The sequence below is a fragment of the Bombina bombina genome, chromosome 3, assembly GCF_027579735.1.
Source record: "Bombina bombina isolate aBomBom1 chromosome 3, aBomBom1.pri, whole genome shotgun sequence".
NCBI classification, from domain to species: Eukaryota; Metazoa; Chordata; class Amphibia; order Anura; family Bombinatoridae; genus Bombina; species Bombina bombina.
This window is the reverse complement of record NC_069501.1, coordinates 80318832-80337429: the sequence shown is the minus strand read 5'-3', so window position 1 is coordinate 80337429 and position 18598 is coordinate 80318832. Positions and strand designations below refer to the sequence as shown.

At 39.0% G+C, this 18598-nt stretch overlaps 1 protein-coding gene across 1 annotated transcript in view; it reads left to right on the top strand.

The window, feature by feature from the left end:
• The window catches only part of BCL9 (BCL9 transcription coactivator), a 346838-nt gene that overhangs the window by 188207 nt on the left and 140033 nt on the right, over window positions 1–18598 (top strand). The window contains 3 exon segments of the mRNA XM_053705893.1: window positions 10460–10611; window positions 10613–10647; window positions 11709–11808. Of these exon segments, the coding sequence (XP_053561868.1) occupies window positions 10460–10611; window positions 10613–10647; window positions 11709–11808 (287 nt within the window).

The following is an 18598-nucleotide window of genomic DNA, read 5'->3' as shown; positions in this document are numbered from 1 at the left end:
TAAAAGAGAGAATCTCAGAAACTGAAAGCAATCTGGATGAATCAGAATATGAAGATATGCATCCTGTAAGTCTATTGTGGACACATAATACCCTTGCTAAACAAAAGGCAGAATAGACCTTATAATCACCATTTTGAAAATTGGTACTCTTACATATTGATTCAAAATTTTTAGATCCAAAACTGGTCTGAATTAATCTTTTTCTTTGGGACAATGAATAGATTTGAATAAAACCCCAGACCCTGTTCCTGAAACGGAACTGGCATGATTACCCCAGATAACTCCAGGCCTGAAACACACTTCAGGAAAGTGTGAGCCTTTACTGGGCTTGCTGGAATACGTGAGAGAAAAATATTTTTACAAGCAGTCTTACCCTGAATCCTATTCTGTACCCCTGAGAGACAATATTCTGAATCCAATGATTTTGGACCAAATTGACCCAAACATCTTAGAAAACTCTTAATCTGCCACCTACCGGCTGAGCTGGAAAAGAGCCGCACCTTCATGCGGACTTGGGGGCTGGCTTGATCTCTTAAATGGCTTGGATTTATTCCAATCTGAAGAATGCTTCCAAATGGAAAAAGATTCCTTGGGGAAGAATAAGATTTCTGTTCCTTATTTAAGAACAAAAATGGTAAGAAGCTTTAGATTTACCCTTAGATCCTAATTTTAAGGCAAAAAAACTCCCTTCCCCCAGTAAAAAAGTTGAAATTATTGAATCCAACTGTGAACCAAATAATTTATTACCTTGGAAGAAAAGAAATAGCAATCTCGACTTAAAAGTCATATCAGCATTTCCAAGATTTAAGCCACAAATCTCTTCTAGCTAAAATAGCTAAAGACCTAGATTTAAAGGGCCATGATACCCACATTTTTTCTTTCATGATTTAGAAAGATAATGCATTTTTAAACATCTTTCTAATTTACTTCTATTATCTCATTTGTTTTATTCTCTTGATATTCTTTGCTGAAAAGCATATCTAGATATGCTCAGTAGCTGCGGATTGGTTGCTGCATATAGAAGCCTCATGTGATTGGCTCACCCATGTGCATTGCTTTTTCTTCAAATAAGGATATCTAAAAAATGAAGCAAAATAAATAATAGAAGTCAATTGTAATGTTTAAATTTGTATGCTCTATCTGAATCATGAAAGAAAGATTTTGGGTTTAGTGGCCCTTTAACGTCAATTGTGATAATATTAAAAATATGGCATCACAAATGAAATTATTAGCATGTTGAATCAAGTTAACAATGCTAGACAAATCTTGAACTGATACTTGTTGCGCTAAAGTTTCCAACCAAAAAGTTGAAACAGTTGCAACAACAGCCAAAGACATTGCAGGCCTAAGAAAAAGACCTGAAAATAAATAAACTTTCTTTAGTTAAGATACAAGTTTCCTATCTAAAGGATCTTAAAATAAATACTATTTTCCATAGGAATAAAAGTACATTTAGCAAGAGTAGGAAGAACCCCAACTTTGGGGATTTTTAAACTCCAATCTAACTGCTGGCAAAGGATACAGTTTTTAAAACCTTAAAGAAAGAATAAAATAAGTACCAGGACTATTCTGTTCCTTAGAAATCATATCAGAAATAGCATCAGGAACTGGACCGTTTATAGACAGAAATGAAACGTTTACTAGTTTTAATATCAAGAGGACTAGTCTCTTCAATATCCAATAATCAATACTTCTTCAACAAAGAACGAATGTACTCCATTAAATAAATAAGTAGATTTGTCAGTGTCAATATCTTAGGAAGGATCTTCTGAATCAGATCCTCATCAGAGGAGGATAATTCAGTATGTTGTCGGGCATTTGAAATTTCATCAACTCTATGAGAAGTTTTAAAAAACCTTTGCATTTATAAGAAGGCAGGATGGCAGACAAAGCCTTCTAAATAGAAACAGCAAAAAATTGTTATAAATTCACAGGTATGTTTTGTACATTAGATGTTAAAAGGACAACAGCAGGCAATGTACTATTACTCATGGACACATTATCTGCATGTAAAAATTTATCATGATAATTTATTACAAGCCACAGCTGGAGATATAATCTCCACAAAATTACAACAAATGTACTTAGCTTTGGTAGGACTGATATCAGTCAGCAGGAATCCAACAGTGACTTCTGAAACAGGATCAGATTGAGACATCTTGCAAATGTAAGAGAAAAACATCATATAAAGCAAAATTATCAATTTCCTTATATGGCAGTTTCAGGAATGGGGGAAAAAAATGCAAAAGGCAAGAGGCACATAGAAATGGGGTTTAAATAATGAAAATATTTGGCGGCAAGTATAACGCACAAACGAACAGAAAATGTTTTGGCGCTAACAACATCTGGAAATGACACACTCGCGTCACTAACGACGCAACCTTGTGAAAGGACTCGGCGAGTACAAAGACGCCGGAAATTACGAATTTGCGTCATCGAACATAACTTTGCGCCAAAAATGGCGCAATATAGTTTGGCATTTTGCGCCCTCACGAGCCTAATTCTGCCAGCAAATTTAAATTGACAGTCAATTTGAAATAAGTTTTCCTAAAAAATGCATTTCCCAAATATGAAACTGACAGTCTGCAAAAGGAAATATACTGAAACCTGAATCATGGCAAATATAAGTACAATACATATATTTAGAACTTTATATTAATGCTTAAAGTGCCAAACCATAGCTGAGGTGTCTTAAGTAATAAAAACATACTTACCGAAATACACCCATCCACACATAGCGGATAGTCAAACCAGTACTGAAACGGTTATCAGTAGAGGTAATGGAATATGAGAGTATATCGTCGATCTGAAAAGGGAGGTAGGAGATGAATCTCTACGACTGATAACAGAGAACCTATGAAATAGATCTCCCGTGAGGAAAACCATTGCATTCAATAGGTCATACTTCCTTCACATCCCTCTGACATTCACTGTACTCTGAGAGGAACCGGGCTTCAAAATGCTGAGAAGCGCATATCAACGTAGAAATCTTAGCAGAAACTTACTTCACCACCTCCATAGGAGGCAAAGTTTGTAAAACTGAATTGTGGGTGTGGTGAGGGGTGTATTTATAGGCATTTTGAGGTTTGGGAAACTTTGCCCCTCCTGGTAGGATTGTATATCCCATACGTCACTAGCTCATGGACTCTTGCCAATTACATGAAAGAAAAGTAGGTGTTCGACCCGTCTGTGAATCATTGGGGAAGGCTAGACGTAGATCTCATGGTCTCTTGCTTGAGTTACAAGCTACCCTAGCGTTGTGAAAGATGTTCAGATCTGCAAATGGTCCTCTGCTCATTTAATCTGGTTTACATCTTTCCTCCTTTTGTTTTACTATCCAGGATAAAAGAGGGAAGGGTCTCAATGATTCTAATTGTTCTGAAATGGCCTTGAAGGACAGTTACACAGATCTGGTACAAATGTCCTCCAGCTAGCCTTGGCGTCTCAGGAAATCCCTTCTCTCTCCAGGTTCCCTCTTCCATAAAAAAAACCCCTCAAATTATTCAATTTCATGACGTGGCAATTGAATTCTTAATTTTATCTGATTTTTTTTTTTTCAGATAAAGTCCTAGAAAAGCCTGGTATAAGACATATTTATCGCATTATCTGGAAAGGTTCTTTTCCTGATTTGAATTCTAGAATTACAGTTGGAACTCTTAAAATCCTTAAAATTCTAAATTTTTGCAGGCTGGTCTGGATAAGCGTTAATCAGCCAGTTACCTTAAAGGCTAAATTTCTGCACTTTCAGTCCTGTAGCAGAAACAGATTTCGAAACTTCTTGACATTCAAGTTTTTGTTCCAGCTCTGGTCAGAATAAGACCATTGAATAGATTTGCAAGCTAGCTACTTGGTCATCTTTACATACCTTTACAAAATTCTACCGTTTTGACACATTTGCCTGAGGCTGCTTTTGGTAGTTTAGTTCTTTAGGCCCCAGTGCCTGTTTAGAACCTCTTCCTGCCCTATTTCACGGTGGTCTTGTGGATTTCACAGCTTGGGTATAGGACCCCACATGTAATGCCTTGTAGACTCTCTCACAATCTTATGGAAAAAAAATTATGCTTACCGTAAAAACTTTTCTCTTGTTAAGTGTGTTCAGTCCACGGGTCATCCATTACTTATGGGATATATTCTCCTTCCCAACAGGAAGTTGCAAGAGGATCACCCAAGCAGAGCTGCTATATAGCTCCTCCCCTCACATGTCATATCCAGTCATTCTCTTGCAAGTCTCAACGAAGGAGGTTGTGAGAGGAGATAGGAGTTTTTTACTTAATTATTCTTCAATCAAAAGTTTATTATTTTAAAATGGCACCGGAGTGTGCTGTTTTTTCTCTCAGGCAGTATTTAGAAGAAGAAAATCTGCCTGCGTTTTCTATGATCTTAGCAGACGTAACTAAGATCCACTGGCTGTTCTCGCACATTCTGAGGAGTGGGGTAACTTCAGAAAAGGGAATAGCATGCGGGGTTCCCCGCAAATGAGGTATGTGCAGTATAATATTTTCTAGGAATGGAATTGACTAAGAAAGCACTGCTGTTACCCATATGATGTAAGTACAGCCTTTAATGCAGTAGTAGCGACTGGTATCAGGCTGATAAATGTATGCGCAGTTGAGTTTTTTTCTAGGGACTAGAATTTGACTGAGAAAATACTGTTAATACTGAAATAAATGTATGAGCCTTAACTGCAGTAGAAGCGACTGGTAGCAGGCTTAGTTAAAACTTTGCATAACACTGGAAAAGTTGTTTTTAAAACGTTTACTGGCATGTTATTCGTTTTGTGAGGTACTTTGGTGATAAATCTTTTTGGGCATGATTTTTTTCCCTATGGCTAACGTTTATTTCTGCATAGAAACCGTTGTAACAGGTCTCCCACTGTTGTAATATGAGTGGGAGGGGCCTTTTTTTAGCGCCTTGTTGCACAGTCTTCCTGCTTCTTCCTCCTTGATCCAGGACGTCTCCAGAGAGCTCAGGGGTCTTCAAAATTCATTTTTGAGGGAGGTAATCAGTCACAGCAGACCTGTGACAGTGTGTTTGACTGTGATAAAAGCGTTAAATCTGAAATTGATTATCCGTTTTTTGGGTATTGAGGGGTTAATCATCCGTTTGCTAGTGGGTGCAATCCTCTGCTAAATTCATACATTTACTGTTAAATTTGTTGGCTATAACTGAATTAGTTCATTGTTATTTCAACTGTGACAGTTTTTTTTGTGTTTTTTGAAAGCGCTGAAGCGTTTTTTCTATTGCTTGTAAATTTATTGAAAGTTTTTTCCAAGCTTGCTAGCCTTCATTGCTAGTCTGTTTAAACATGTCTGATACAGATGAATCTACTTGTTCAGTATGTTTAAAAGCCAATGTGGAGCCCAATAGAAATATGTGTACCAATTGTATTGATGTTACTTTAAATAAAAGTCAGTCTTTACCGGTAAAGAAATTATCACCAGACAACGAGGGGGAAGTTATGCCGTCTAACTCTCCTCACGTGTCAGTACCTTCGCCTCCCGCTCAGGAGGTGCGTGAGATTGTGGCGCCAAGTACATCAAAACCCTTACAAATCACTTTGCATGATATGGCTAATGTTATGAAAGAGGTATTATCTAATTTGCCTGAGTTAAGAGGCAAGCGCGATAGCTTTGGGTTAAGGACAGAGTGCGCCGATGATACGAGAGCCATGTCCGATACTGCGTCACAATTTGCAGAACATGAGGACGGAGAGCTTCATTCTGTGGGTGACGGATCTGATCCGGGGAGACCGGATTCAGAAATTTTAAATTTAAGCTCGAGAACCTCCGTGTATTGCTAGGGGAGGTGTTAGCGGCTCTGAATGATTGCGACACGGTTGCAATCCCAGAGAAATTATGTAGGCTGGATAAATACTATGCGGTGCCGGTGTGTACTGACGTTTTTCCTATACCTAAAAGGCTTACAGAGATTATTAGCAAGGAGTGGGATAGACCCGGTGTGCCCTTTTCCCCTCCTCCGATATTTAGAAAGATGTTTCCAATAGACGCCGCCACACGAGACTTATGGCAGACGGTCCCTAAGGTGGAGGGAGCAGTTTCTACTTTAGCCAAGCGTACCACTATCCCGGTGGAGGATAGCTGTGCTTTCTCAGATCCAATGGATAAAAAATTAGGTTACCTTAAGAAAATGTTTGTTCAACAAGGTTTTATATTACAGCCCCTTGCATGCATTGCGCCCGTCACTGCTGCAGCGGCATTTTGGTTTGAGTCTCTGGAAGAGGCTATTTGCACAGCACCATTGGATGAGATTATGAGCAAGCTTAGAGCCCTTAAGCTAGCTAATGCATTTATTTCGGATGCCATTGTGCATTGAACCAAACTAACGGCTAAGAACTCCGGATTCGCCATCCAGGCTCGCAGAGCGCTATGGCTTAAATCCTGGTCAGCAGATGTCACTTCTAAATCTAAATTGCTTAATATTCCTTTCAAAGGGCAAACCTTATTCGGGCCCGGCTTGAAAGAAATTATTGCTGACATTACTGGAGGTAAGGGTCACACCCTTCCTCAGGACAGGGCCAAATCAAAGGCCAAACAGTCTAATTTTCGTGCCTTTCGTAATTTCAAGGCAGGAGCAGCATCAACTTCCTCCGCTCCAAAACAGGAAGGGACTGCTAATCGTTAGATAGGGTTGGAAAGGCAACCAGTCCTGGAACAAGGGCAAGCAGGCCAGAAAACCTGCTTCTGCCCCTAAGACAGCATGAAGAAAGGGCCCCCTATCCGGAAACGGATCTAGTGAGGGGCAGACTTTCTCTCTTCGCCCAGGCTTGGGGAAGAGATGTCCAGGATCCCTGGGCGTTGGATATCATATCTCAGGGATACCTTCTGGACTTCAAAACTTCTCCTCCACAAGGGAGATTTCATCTGTCAAGGTTATCAACAAACCTAATAAAGAAAGAGGCATTTCTACGATGTGTACAAGACCTCTTAGTAATGGGAGTGATCCACCCGGTTCCGCGGACGGAACAAGGGCAAGGTTTTTACTCAAATCTGTTTGTGGTTCCCAAAAAAGAGGGAACCTTCAGGCCAATCTTGGACCTGAAGATCTTAAACAAATTCCTAAGGGTTCCATCGTTCAAAATGGAAACTATTCGAACCATCCTTCCCATGATCCAAGAGGGTCAGTATATGACCACAGTGGACTTAAAGGATGCCTACCTTCACATACCGATTCACAAAGATCATTATCGTTACCTAAGGTTTGCCTTTCTAGACAGGCATTACCAGTTTGTAGCTCTTCCCTTCGGGTTGGCTACGGCCCCGAGAATTTTTACAAAGGTTCTGGGCTCGCTTCTGGCAGTACTAAGACCGCGAGGCATAGCGGTGGCTCCGTACCTAGACGACATTCTGATTCAAGCGTCAAGTTTTCAAAATGCAAAGTCTCATACAGAGACAGTTCTAGCATTTCTGAGGTCGCATGGGTGGAAAGTGAACATGGAAAAGAGTTCTCTGTTACCACTCACAAGGGTTCCCTTTCTAGGGACTCTTATAGATTCTGTAGAGATGAAGATTTACCTGACGGAGTCCAGGTTATCAAAAATCCTAAATGCCGTGTCCTTCATTCCATTCCAAGCCCATCAGTAGCTCAGTGCATGGAAGTAATCGGCTTAATGGTCGCGGCAATGGACATAGTGCCATTTGCGCGCCTGCATCTCAGACCGCTGCAACTATGCATGCTAAGTCAGTGGAATGGGGATTACTCGGATCTGTCCCCTTTACTAAATCTGGACCAGGAGGCCAGAGATTCTCTTCTCTGGTGGTTGTCGCGGGTTCATCTGTCCAAAGGAATGACTTTTCGCAGACCAGATTGGACGATTGTAACAGATGCCAGCCTACTAGGCTGGGGTGCAGTCTGGAACTCCCTGAAGGCTCAGGGATCGTGGACTCAGGAGGAGAAACTCCTCCCAATAAACATTCTGGAATTAAGAGCAATATTCAATGCTCTTCTAGCTTGGCCTCAGTTAGCAACACTGAGGTTCATCAGATTTCAGTCGGACAACATCACGACTGTGGCTTACATCAATCATCAAGGGGGAACCAGGAGTTCCCTAGCGATGTTGGAAGTCTCGAAGATAATTCGCTGGGCAGAGTCTCACTCTTGTCACCTGTCAGCGATCTACATCCCAGGCGTGGAGAACTGGGAGGCGGACTTTCTAAGTCGCCAGACCTTTCATCCGGGGGAGTGGGAACTTCACCAGGAGGTGTTTGCTCAACTGATTCTTCGTTGGGGCGAACCGGAGCTGGATCTCATGGCATCTCGCCAGAACGCCAAGCTTCCTTGTTACGGATCCAGGTCCAGGGACCCGGGAGCGGTGTTGGTAGATGCACTAGCAGCCCCTTGGGTTTTCAACATGGCTTATGTGTTTCCACCATTTCCGTTGCTACCTCGACTGATTGCCAGGATCAAACAGGAGAGAGCATCAGTGATTCTGATAGCGCCTGCGTGGCCACGCAGGACCTGGTATGCAGACCTAGTGGACATGTCCTGTCCACCATGGTCTCTGCCTCTGAGGCAGGACCTTCTAATTCAGGGTCCTTTCAACCATCCAAGCCTAATTTCTCTGAGGCTGACTGCATGGAGATTGAACGCTTGATTCTATCAAAGCGTGGTTTCTCGGAGTCGGTTATTGATACATTAATACAGGCTCGGAAACCTGTTACCAGAAAAATTTACCATAAGATATGGCGTAAATATTTATATTGGTGTGAATCCAAGAGTTACTCATGGAGTAAGGTTAGGATTCCTAGGATATTGGCTTTTCTACAAGAAGGTTTAGAAAAGGGTTTATCCGCTAATTCGTTAAAGGGACAGATTCCTGCTCTGTCTATTCTTTTACACAGACGTCTGGCAGAGAATCCAGACGTCCAGGCTTTTTGTCAGGCTTTGGCTAGGATTAAGCCTGTGTTTAAAACTGTTGCTCCTCCGTGGAGCTTAAACTTGGTTCTTAAAGTTCTTCAAGGTGTTCCGTTTGAACCCCTTCATTCCATTGATATTAAGCTTTTATCTTGGAAAGTTCTGTTTTTGATGGCTATTTCCTCGGCTCGAAGAGTCTCGGAGTTATGTGCCTTACATTGCGATTCTCCATATCTGATTTTTCATTCAGACAAGGTAGTTCTGCGTACTAAACCTGGGTTTTTACCAAAGGTTGTTTCTAACAGGAATATCAATCAAGAGATTGTTGTTCCATCATTATGTCCTAATCCTTCTTAAAAGAAGGAACGTCTTTTGCATAATCTGGACGTGGTCCGTGGCCTGAAGTTCTACTTACAGGCAACTAAAGATTTTCGGCAAACTTCTCTGTTTGTCGTCTATTCCGGTCAGAGGAGAGGTCAAAAGGCTTCGGCCACCTCTCTCTCTTTTTGGCTTCGTAGCATAATACGTTTAGCCTATGAGACTGCTGGAAAGCAGCCTCCTGAAAGAATTACAGCTCATTCCACTAGAGCTGTGGCTTCCACCTGGGCCTTTAAGAATGAGGCCTCTGTTGAACAGATTTGCAAGGCTGCAACTTGGTCTTCACTTCATACCTTTTCAAAATTTTACAAATTTGACACTTTTGCTTCTTCGGAGGCTGTTTTTGGGAGAAAGGTTCTACAGGCAGTGGTTCCTTCTGTTTAATGTTCCTGCCTTGTCCCTCCCATCATCCGTGTACTTTAGCTTTGGTATTGGTATCCCATAAGTAATGGATGACCCGTGGACTGAACACACTTAACAAGAGAAAACATAATTTATGCTTACCTGATAAATTTATTTCTCTTGTAGTGTGTTCAGTCCACGGCCCGCCCTGTCTTTTTTTGAGGCAGTTCTAAATTTTAATTAAAGCTCCAGTCACCACTGCACCCTATAGTTTCTCCTTTCTCGTCTTGTTTCGGTCGAATGACTGGATATGACATGTGAGGGTGGAGGAGCTATATAGCAGCTCTGCTTGGGTGATCCTCTTGCAACTTCCTGTTGGGAAGGAGAATATATCCCATAAGTACTGGATGACCCGTGACCTGAACACACTACAAGAGAAATAAATTTATCAGGTAAGCATAAATTATGTTTTTCATGATAGTGAGAGTCCACGAGACCCGCCCTTGTCTTTCCATAACAGTTGGTGGCAGTATCAGTTTGCTTTTTCTTTCCTGCTTTTGTGTTTTCACCTTTCTCTTGGTCATATGTTTGACAGAGGAATCATGGAAAAGTGGGGAGCGTCTATAATTTGTTTTTTTTGCCTCCCACATGTGATGTAAGCATCATTCCCCCCCCCCCCCCAAAACTTTTAAATGATCCAAAATCTTGAACTTGCAATGCATCTTGGCTATGGGTTATAATTTATTTTATATTATTGTAATATATTACCTTGTTTGCTGTTATCTAAATTTTACATATTCTTTTTAAGTGAATAAAACAAATAAAGGAAGCTAGAGGTCATGTTTTAATGTCTTTACTCCTTTTGTAGACTGCAACACTACAGATCCAGCAATGCCTCTGGAGTCCCAACATGCCTCTCACACCATGACCCCTTCCAACACCTCCGTCCCCAGGTCTTCCACTCCATCACATGGGCCAACAATGCTTGATTCTGCACCTGGACGAAAAACGCCAACAAAATGTGGTTTATGTCTTTTCTACTGAAATGGCCAATAAGGTGAGTTGAATTTAATTTCTAAAAAGTATTTGTTTTAAAATGTGGATCTGCACTGAAAATTTGTAGTGCCTAGGTTTTCCCTGGTTCTTTAGATATTTTTAGTTTCTTATGGTGAGACTTAAAAAAGCGGGTCTCATGACTACCAGATATTACATATCAGAAGTCCGCAAGAAGATGCAACATCCTTAGGGAATTATGAAGTGTTTCTCCTATTCTTGAAAATTCCTGAAACAGATGCAGAATGGGTTACTAAACTGGTAAGTATGAAGTAGTTCTAGTATTGTAATATCATCTAATAGTATACTGGAATAAAGAGGGTTAAAGTGGGGAGGGGGGGGGTTGGTGTTTGGGTGGTGTGTGTATTTTTATATATAATATATAGATTATTAATATATATATATATATATATAGCAGTAACTTGCCTATATAATCACAATATATATATATATATTTATATATATATATATATATATATATATATAATATATATATATGTAATGTATTTTCAATCTTAAAGGGACAGTCAACACCAGAATGTTTGCTGTTTTAAAAGATAGATAATCCCTTAATTACCAATTTCCCAGCTTTGCATAACCAACACAGTTTATAATTATACACGTTTTAACCTCTGTGATTACCTTGTATCTAAGCCTTAGCAGACTGCCCCCTTATTTCAGTTCCTTTGACAGACTTGCATTTTAGCCAATCAGAGCTGTCTCCATGGTAAATTCACGAGCATGAGCTCAATGTTATCTATATGAAACACGTGAACTAATGCTCTCTAGTTGTGAAAAACTATCAATGCATTTAGATTAGAGGCGGCCTTCAAGGTCTGAGAAATTAGCATATGAACCTCCTAGGTTTAGCTTTCAACTAATAATACCAAGAGAACAAAGCAAAATTGGTCATAAAAGTAAATTGGAAAGTTGTTTAAAATTACATGCCCTATCTGAATCATGAAAGGTTTTTTTGGACTTGACTGTCCCTTTAATGTTACCTTGACTTTTTATTATTTTTTTTTTTTTAAGTGGCTAATATTTTATATTAATTTACCTTACAGAGCTGCTGAAGCTGTAATAAAGGGACAGGCGGAATCCATAGTTCTCTTCCACATCCAGAGCACCTCAAACAGCAAAGCTGAACGCACTTCAACTCCTACGGTGAGGAGCTGGTGTCATAGCTCTCATTGACTGTGCTGTGTAATGCTTTTGTCTGAGAGGAGTTGTAGAATTTAAATGCATTATCTTTTATAATGTTGCTAGTCAAAATACAAGATAAACCTATTCAAATTCCAGAAGAAAATGTTTGTTTGAAAAGGGTTATACAACTATTTATTTCAAGTGGCAAGAGTCCATGAGCTAGTGACGTATGGCATATACATTCCTACCAGTAGGGGGCAAAGTTTCCCAAACCTCAAAATGCCTATAAATACACCTCCCACCTCACACATACCTTAGTTTTACAAACTTTGCCTCCTATGGAGGTGGTGAAGTAAGTTGTGCTTGATTTTCTTCTTTGATAAGCGCTTCTAAGCATATTGAAGCCCAGTTCCTCTTAAAGTACAGTGTTTGTCTGAGGGATGTGAAGGGAATATTGCCTGATTATACCATGTTTTCACCTATGGGAAATCTATTCTAAGGCTCTCTGTAATCGGTTGCAGGGATTCATCTGCTGCCTCCCTTTACAGATCGACATTATACTCCACTATCATTACCTCTGCTGATATGTTTCAGTACTGGTTTGGTTGTCTGCTATATGTGGATGGGTGTCTTCTGGTAAGTATTTATCTTTTTTAGACACTCTCAGCTATGTTTGGCACTTTCTTATAAGGTTTTAAATGTATAATTTTATATATTTGCCATGAGTCAGGTCTGTGTATTTCCCTTCACAGTCTAACAGTTTCAGCATGGAAATTATGTTAATGGAAGTTTAGACTTACCTGGGGTTTCAGTTAGTTGTAACTTGGAGTCTGTTTTCTTTAAAAATTTTCGTGGGCTTAGGCTCGCGATGACGCAGAATGTTACTTCTTATTGCGACATTTTTGTTGCAATTTTTTTTTTTGCTGTGACGCGAGTTGCATCATTTCTTGCGACTTTCTTGACGTGAGTTTTTCTTCTATAAGGTACGACGAGTCCACAGATTCATCCTTTACTTGTAGGATATTATCCTCCTGCTAACAGGAAGTGGCAAAGAGCACCACAGCAGAGCTGTCTATATAGCTCCTCCCTTAGCTCCACCCCCCAGTCATTCTCTTTGCCTACTCTAAGTACTAGGAAGGGTAAAGTGAAAGAGGTGATAAAATATTAGTTTTTAATTTCTCAATCAAGAGTTTTTTTGTTTGAAATGTTACCGGTTGTGTACTAATTTGCTCTCAGGCAGCAGATGGGATGAAGACTTCTGCCTGGAGGATGATGATCTTAGCATTTGTAACTAAGATCCAGTGAAACTTCAGTGTGAGGAACGTTTTCATGCTATATAGCAGTGAGGTATGTTCAGTCATTTTTTCTGGAGAGACTGTGTATTGCAGAAAGGCTGACAGTATCCCCATGAGGGTAAGGGTAAGCAGTAATCCTATATAGAAAGGTATTACTAAGCTTGCATAAGGGGCTAATAAAAAAATGGTTGACACTGAGTTTTGAATGTTTGTGGGCAAACGTTTTTTTGAACTGGGAGTGCTGTTAACGTTTTGTGGGCAATAATGTTTTTGGGCAACTTTGTTTGAGGATACACTTGTCTTATCTTTTGGGTCTCAGACCCCACATGGTTACTTTAAACCGCTCTGGGTGCGGTTCTTTGAGCTGTAGAGACATCGAGTGAGATGGGCGGGGGCCTATTTTCGCGCCTCAGATGCGCAGTTGTTTGCACTCTGCAAGCAGCAAGCTCCAACTCCTGAGGGCCCTTGTGGATGTTTTGGGCGAAATCGAAGCTTTAACCCCATATTTACAATCCCTGAGGGCAGGTAGGCGCCACAGCAGGGCTGTGGCAAGGTGCTGGGGGGTGTTTTTTTCCGAATTTAGGCCTTATTTCAATCCGGTTTGCACAATAAAGGGTTAAATGTTAAATTTTCTTGTGGAGCAAACTTAACTACACATATTGAGTCTATCAAAATTTTGAAAAATTTGGTGTATTTTAAAGCAGTTTTGCAGAACGTGTATGCAGTACCGTTTTTTAAGATTATTTATTTCACTAAATAAAGTGTTTTTCATGCTTGTTTGTAGTCATTACTAGCCTGTTCAACATGTCTGACATTGAGGAAAGTCATTGTTTAATATGTTTAGAAGCCATTGTGGAACCCCCACTTAGAATGTGTCCCTCATGCACTGAAAGGTCAATAAATTGCAAAGAACATATTTTAGCTACTAAAAGTATGTTGCAGGATGATTCTCAGTCAGAAGGGAATCAGGTTATGCCATCTAATTCTCCCCAAGTGTAACAACCATTAACGCCCGCACAAGCGACGCCAAGTACTTCTAGTTCGTCTAATTCTTTCAACCTGCAAGATATGGCCGCAGTTATGAAAACTACCGTCACAGAGGTTTTATCTAAGCTGTCTGGGTTGCAGGGGAAGCGCAGTAGGTCTGGTGTGAAAACAAATGCTGAGCACTCTGACGCTTTATTAGCCATATCCGATGTACCCACACAATGTTCTGAGTTGGGGGTGAGGGATTTGCTGTCTGAGGGAGAGATTTCTGATTCAGGAAAGATGTTCCCTCAGACAGACTCAGATATGATGGCTTTTAAATTTAAACTAGAACACCTCCGCTTGTTGCTCAGGGAGGTTTTAGTGACTCTGGATGATTGTGACCCTATTGTAGTTTCCAGAGAGAATTGTGTAAAATGGACAGATTTCTAGAGGTTCCTGCCTACACTGTTGTTTTTTCCGGTCCCTAAGAGGATTTCAGACATTGTTACTAAGGAGTGGGATAGACCACGTATTCCGTTCGCTCCCCCTCCTACTTTTAAGAAAATGTTTCCCATATCAGACACCGTGCGGGGACTCGTGGCAGACGGTCCCTAAGGTGGAGGGGAGCTATTTCTTCCCTGGCTAAGCGTACAACTATACCTATTGAGGAAAGTTTGTGCTTTCAAAGATCCTATGGATAAAAAAATTAGAGGGTCTCCTAAAGAAAATATTTGTTCATCAGGGTTTTCTTCTCCAAACTATAGCGTGCATTGTTCCTGTAACTACTGCAGCTGCTTTTTGGTTTGAGGGCTCTGGAGGAAGCTCTTCAGATTGAGACCCCATTAGATGATATTCTGGATAGAATTAGGGCTCTCAAGCTAGCTAATTCTTTTTGTTACAGATGCCGCCTTTCAACTGGCTAAATTAGCGGCAAAGAATTCAGGTTTTGCCATTTTTAGCCGCGTAGAACGTTATGGCTTAAGTCCTGGTCTGCTGATGTGTCAACAAAATCTAAGCTTTTAGCCATCCCTTTCAAGGGTAAGATCCTATTTGGGGCCTCAGCTGAAAGAGATAATTTCAGACATCACTGGAGGGAAAGGCCATGCCCTTCCTCAGGATAAGACAAACAAGATGAGAACTAAACAAAATAATTTTCGTTCCTTTCGAAACTTCAAAGGTGGTCCCTCTACCTCTTCCCCTGCTGCAAAGCAAGAGGGGAATTTAGCTCAATCCAAGTCAGTCTGGAGACCTAACCAGACTTGGAACAAAGGTATACAGGACAAGAAGCCCGCTGCTGCCACAAAGACAGCATGAAGGGGTAGCCCCCGATCCGGGACCAGATCTAGTAGGGGGCAAACTTTCTCTCTTTGCTCAGGCTTGGGCAAGAGACGTTCAGGACTCCTGGGCTTTAGAAATCGTAACCCAGGGTACCTTCTAGATTTCAAAGATTTTACCTACAAGAGGTAAAATAGTAAGAGGGGCGCTGGATAAGCTGAGGTCAATATATGAAAAGCAACACTTAAGGGTGTTTCCCAATATTTATTATAGAAAATTCAATAAAACATAATATTAGAAGATATATTTAAATGATAAGATTTAAAACACAGTTTAAGTGGATATAAGTGTACAAATGTGGCCACAATTTGATACACTATGCTGAAATATAATACATAAAAATCTATTCCCTGATAGCAATAAAAACTATACACATATAGCAATAGGATGCGTGTTGATAAACTAAATTCCCGATAACAGCAGTGGGTAACTGAATTAAGAAACAAAAATTATAACAAAGTCTTTTGTCCATTTATTCTTAAGAACAAAACCTGATGGTAAACCTTATTACACTGTTTCAATGTTCTTTTGGACTGTATTTGGTAATCTACCACTAAGGATAGATATTTGTATTCCTTTATGTCAGATGGAATATGAAACAACAATGTGTCAAAGTTACCTTTTGATCCAGGCGTGTTGATGTTCTGTATCACCTCCTTGAAGCTTGAGGAACAAAGTGAAAACTCCAGTAGTGAAACTGAGCAGAAACTTCCAATCTTGTAGATATTCCTTTGTTTTAGGAGTGCACCCCCTTGTTACTTGGCTGACAATCTTATTGTGGGCATCTCAATGGGCAGCTCTTTCCGTTTTTTTTTGCAAGAGCCTATCAGGAGATTTTGTTTTGGATCACCTGAATGCTGGGCTCGCGGGGGAATTTGAAAAGAAAGAACCGCTAGTAACAATGGAAATAGCAGTTCGCCAGCTGGATCTGTTTTGCGATTCTCGCTGTAGCCTCTGAAGTGTTTATTTCTTTGCCGGTATGTGGAAAAAAACGGCCTCAAAGTCCTTAGAATCAATCTCAGGGATAGATATATTGGTATCCTTTCGTTTGCGGAGTCAAATTACGCGTTTCGGCTAGGAAGTGAGCCTTTATCAAGATTGACTACCTTTGAGGGATTACCTGAGCTTTTATATCCTGATTTTCTTTGTTTATTCCGGTTCACATAACCCCTTAGGGTTTTTTGGTTGCAAAAAATTACTTAGTGAATTCCGGTTTACATATATTGCTGCAATTCATTCATTAATCTTGTTGCTACAATCCTAACTTCAAAAATGGGAAATAGGAATCATAAAATCAATCATATATATAAAAAAGTATAAAAGAGTATTAGTATACAAATCTTGGTATTAAATAATTACCTTGACTCAATGTGTTATTCAATTCAAGGTTAATTATATAGGAGAATACCCTAAAGCGTTGCTTATACATATATATAAAATACATGGTAAAAAATGAAAGAGGGAGCGGAATCTGTGTAATCCAATAATTTAACAACATTATATATTATTATCAACATTATAAAATTACAATTATATAAAAATTCATAAAAACTTTTTATAAATATAAAATATATTTTGGGGATATATACCTTATATATAAAAAAGAATAAAAATATCTACCATGATTATATATTAAGATGTTTTTAAATTTCACAATTTTATATAAAAGGTTCGGGATAATTTAAAAATTCACTATTTTATGTATAAAAGTGTGATGTTGGAATATAAAAAGATACATCAAAGTTCAGATAAAGGGATTTAGATCCAATTCTGCGTTTAGCCCATATGGGGTTAGAGAGTTAAAATTAACTATTAATTCTGCTTCATTAGTAAAGAAGATTTGTAGTAGTATCACAGTAACTTGTTTTCTACTTTTTTATACCCCAATATAAAAAACCCTCTGTTTTCTGTCCATGATGATCTTTAAAATGCTTGACAATAGATGATCTTCAAATCCCCATTCTATATTTAGAAGATGTCTAATTCTATCACGTAGGGGGTTGTCCTGTTTGTCCCAAATACTGTTTCTTACATGGACATTGAATTAAATAAATAACATTTCTATCAGTACATTTGATGATTTTTTAATTTTATGTTTAAAATCTGTCTGGCTGGAACTCAATGTTTTGCACCTATTACTTATTTTTAAATTCGCTTGGTGCAAGTACATTTTTTAGGGTTTTTGCTTTTTCTATAGATCACTTCGGTTTATCTTCTACTAATTCTCCTAAAACTGGATCTTTTTTTATAAAGTGCCAGTGCTTTTTAAATCTTTTCCACTAGTCTATAATCAGAATTGTATTGTGTTATAAAAGCAGTATCTATATTATTAACAGTGTCATTTCTTTTTTTTGAATTTTTTAGAGAAGCTTTTCTGGATAATAATTCTGATCTCTTTTTCCCCTCTGCTTCTTTTTAGCTTCCATTATCAAACTCTTGGTTGTATCCTCTTTCAATGAATTTGTTCTCAAGAATACTGGCCTTTTCTTGGTAATCTTCTATAGAAGAACAATTTTTTCTTAATCTATAGAATTGGCCTTTGGTATATTATGTTTCCACTGTTCAAGGTGACAACTCGTGGAGTGAAATATAATTATTCAAATCCACTTTTTAAAGAATGTGTTTTTGTTTTTGAAATTCTTTCCACATTTTTCAATAAACAGTAAAAAATGAGATACATCAATCTGATTTAAAGAGAAAAGGTAACAGATACACACAAAATCAAACAAAAAAGGAGAATTAAATTTTGAAAGATTTAAAAAATAATGGTGATATAATCATAAAATCTGCGGACAAGGGCGGAGGATTTAGTTATTTTAAATACTGAAGATAACCTAGAGGAAGCATAGACTCTCTAATGATGAAACAACTTACATAAGATTAAAAAAGAATCCGATTATAGAATCAAAGGAAAGAAGTTAGAGAAATATTATGCTTTGCCAAAAATGAAAACATAATTAATGACAAAGAATATCCCTTTTAAATAAGTAGTGAAACCAAGAACTCCAATTTTTATTACCTCCCTAAAATTCACAAATCCCTAATAAAACCTCTCGTAGAGGGCCTATTATATCTGGCAACAACTCCCTAACTGTCGAACCTGTCTAGGTATGTAGCTTTATTCCTTCAAAAATATGTAGTTAATTACCCACCTTTTTAAAAGATTCAACAGATCTAATTAATATTCGCCAAAATGTCTAGTGGAATGATAT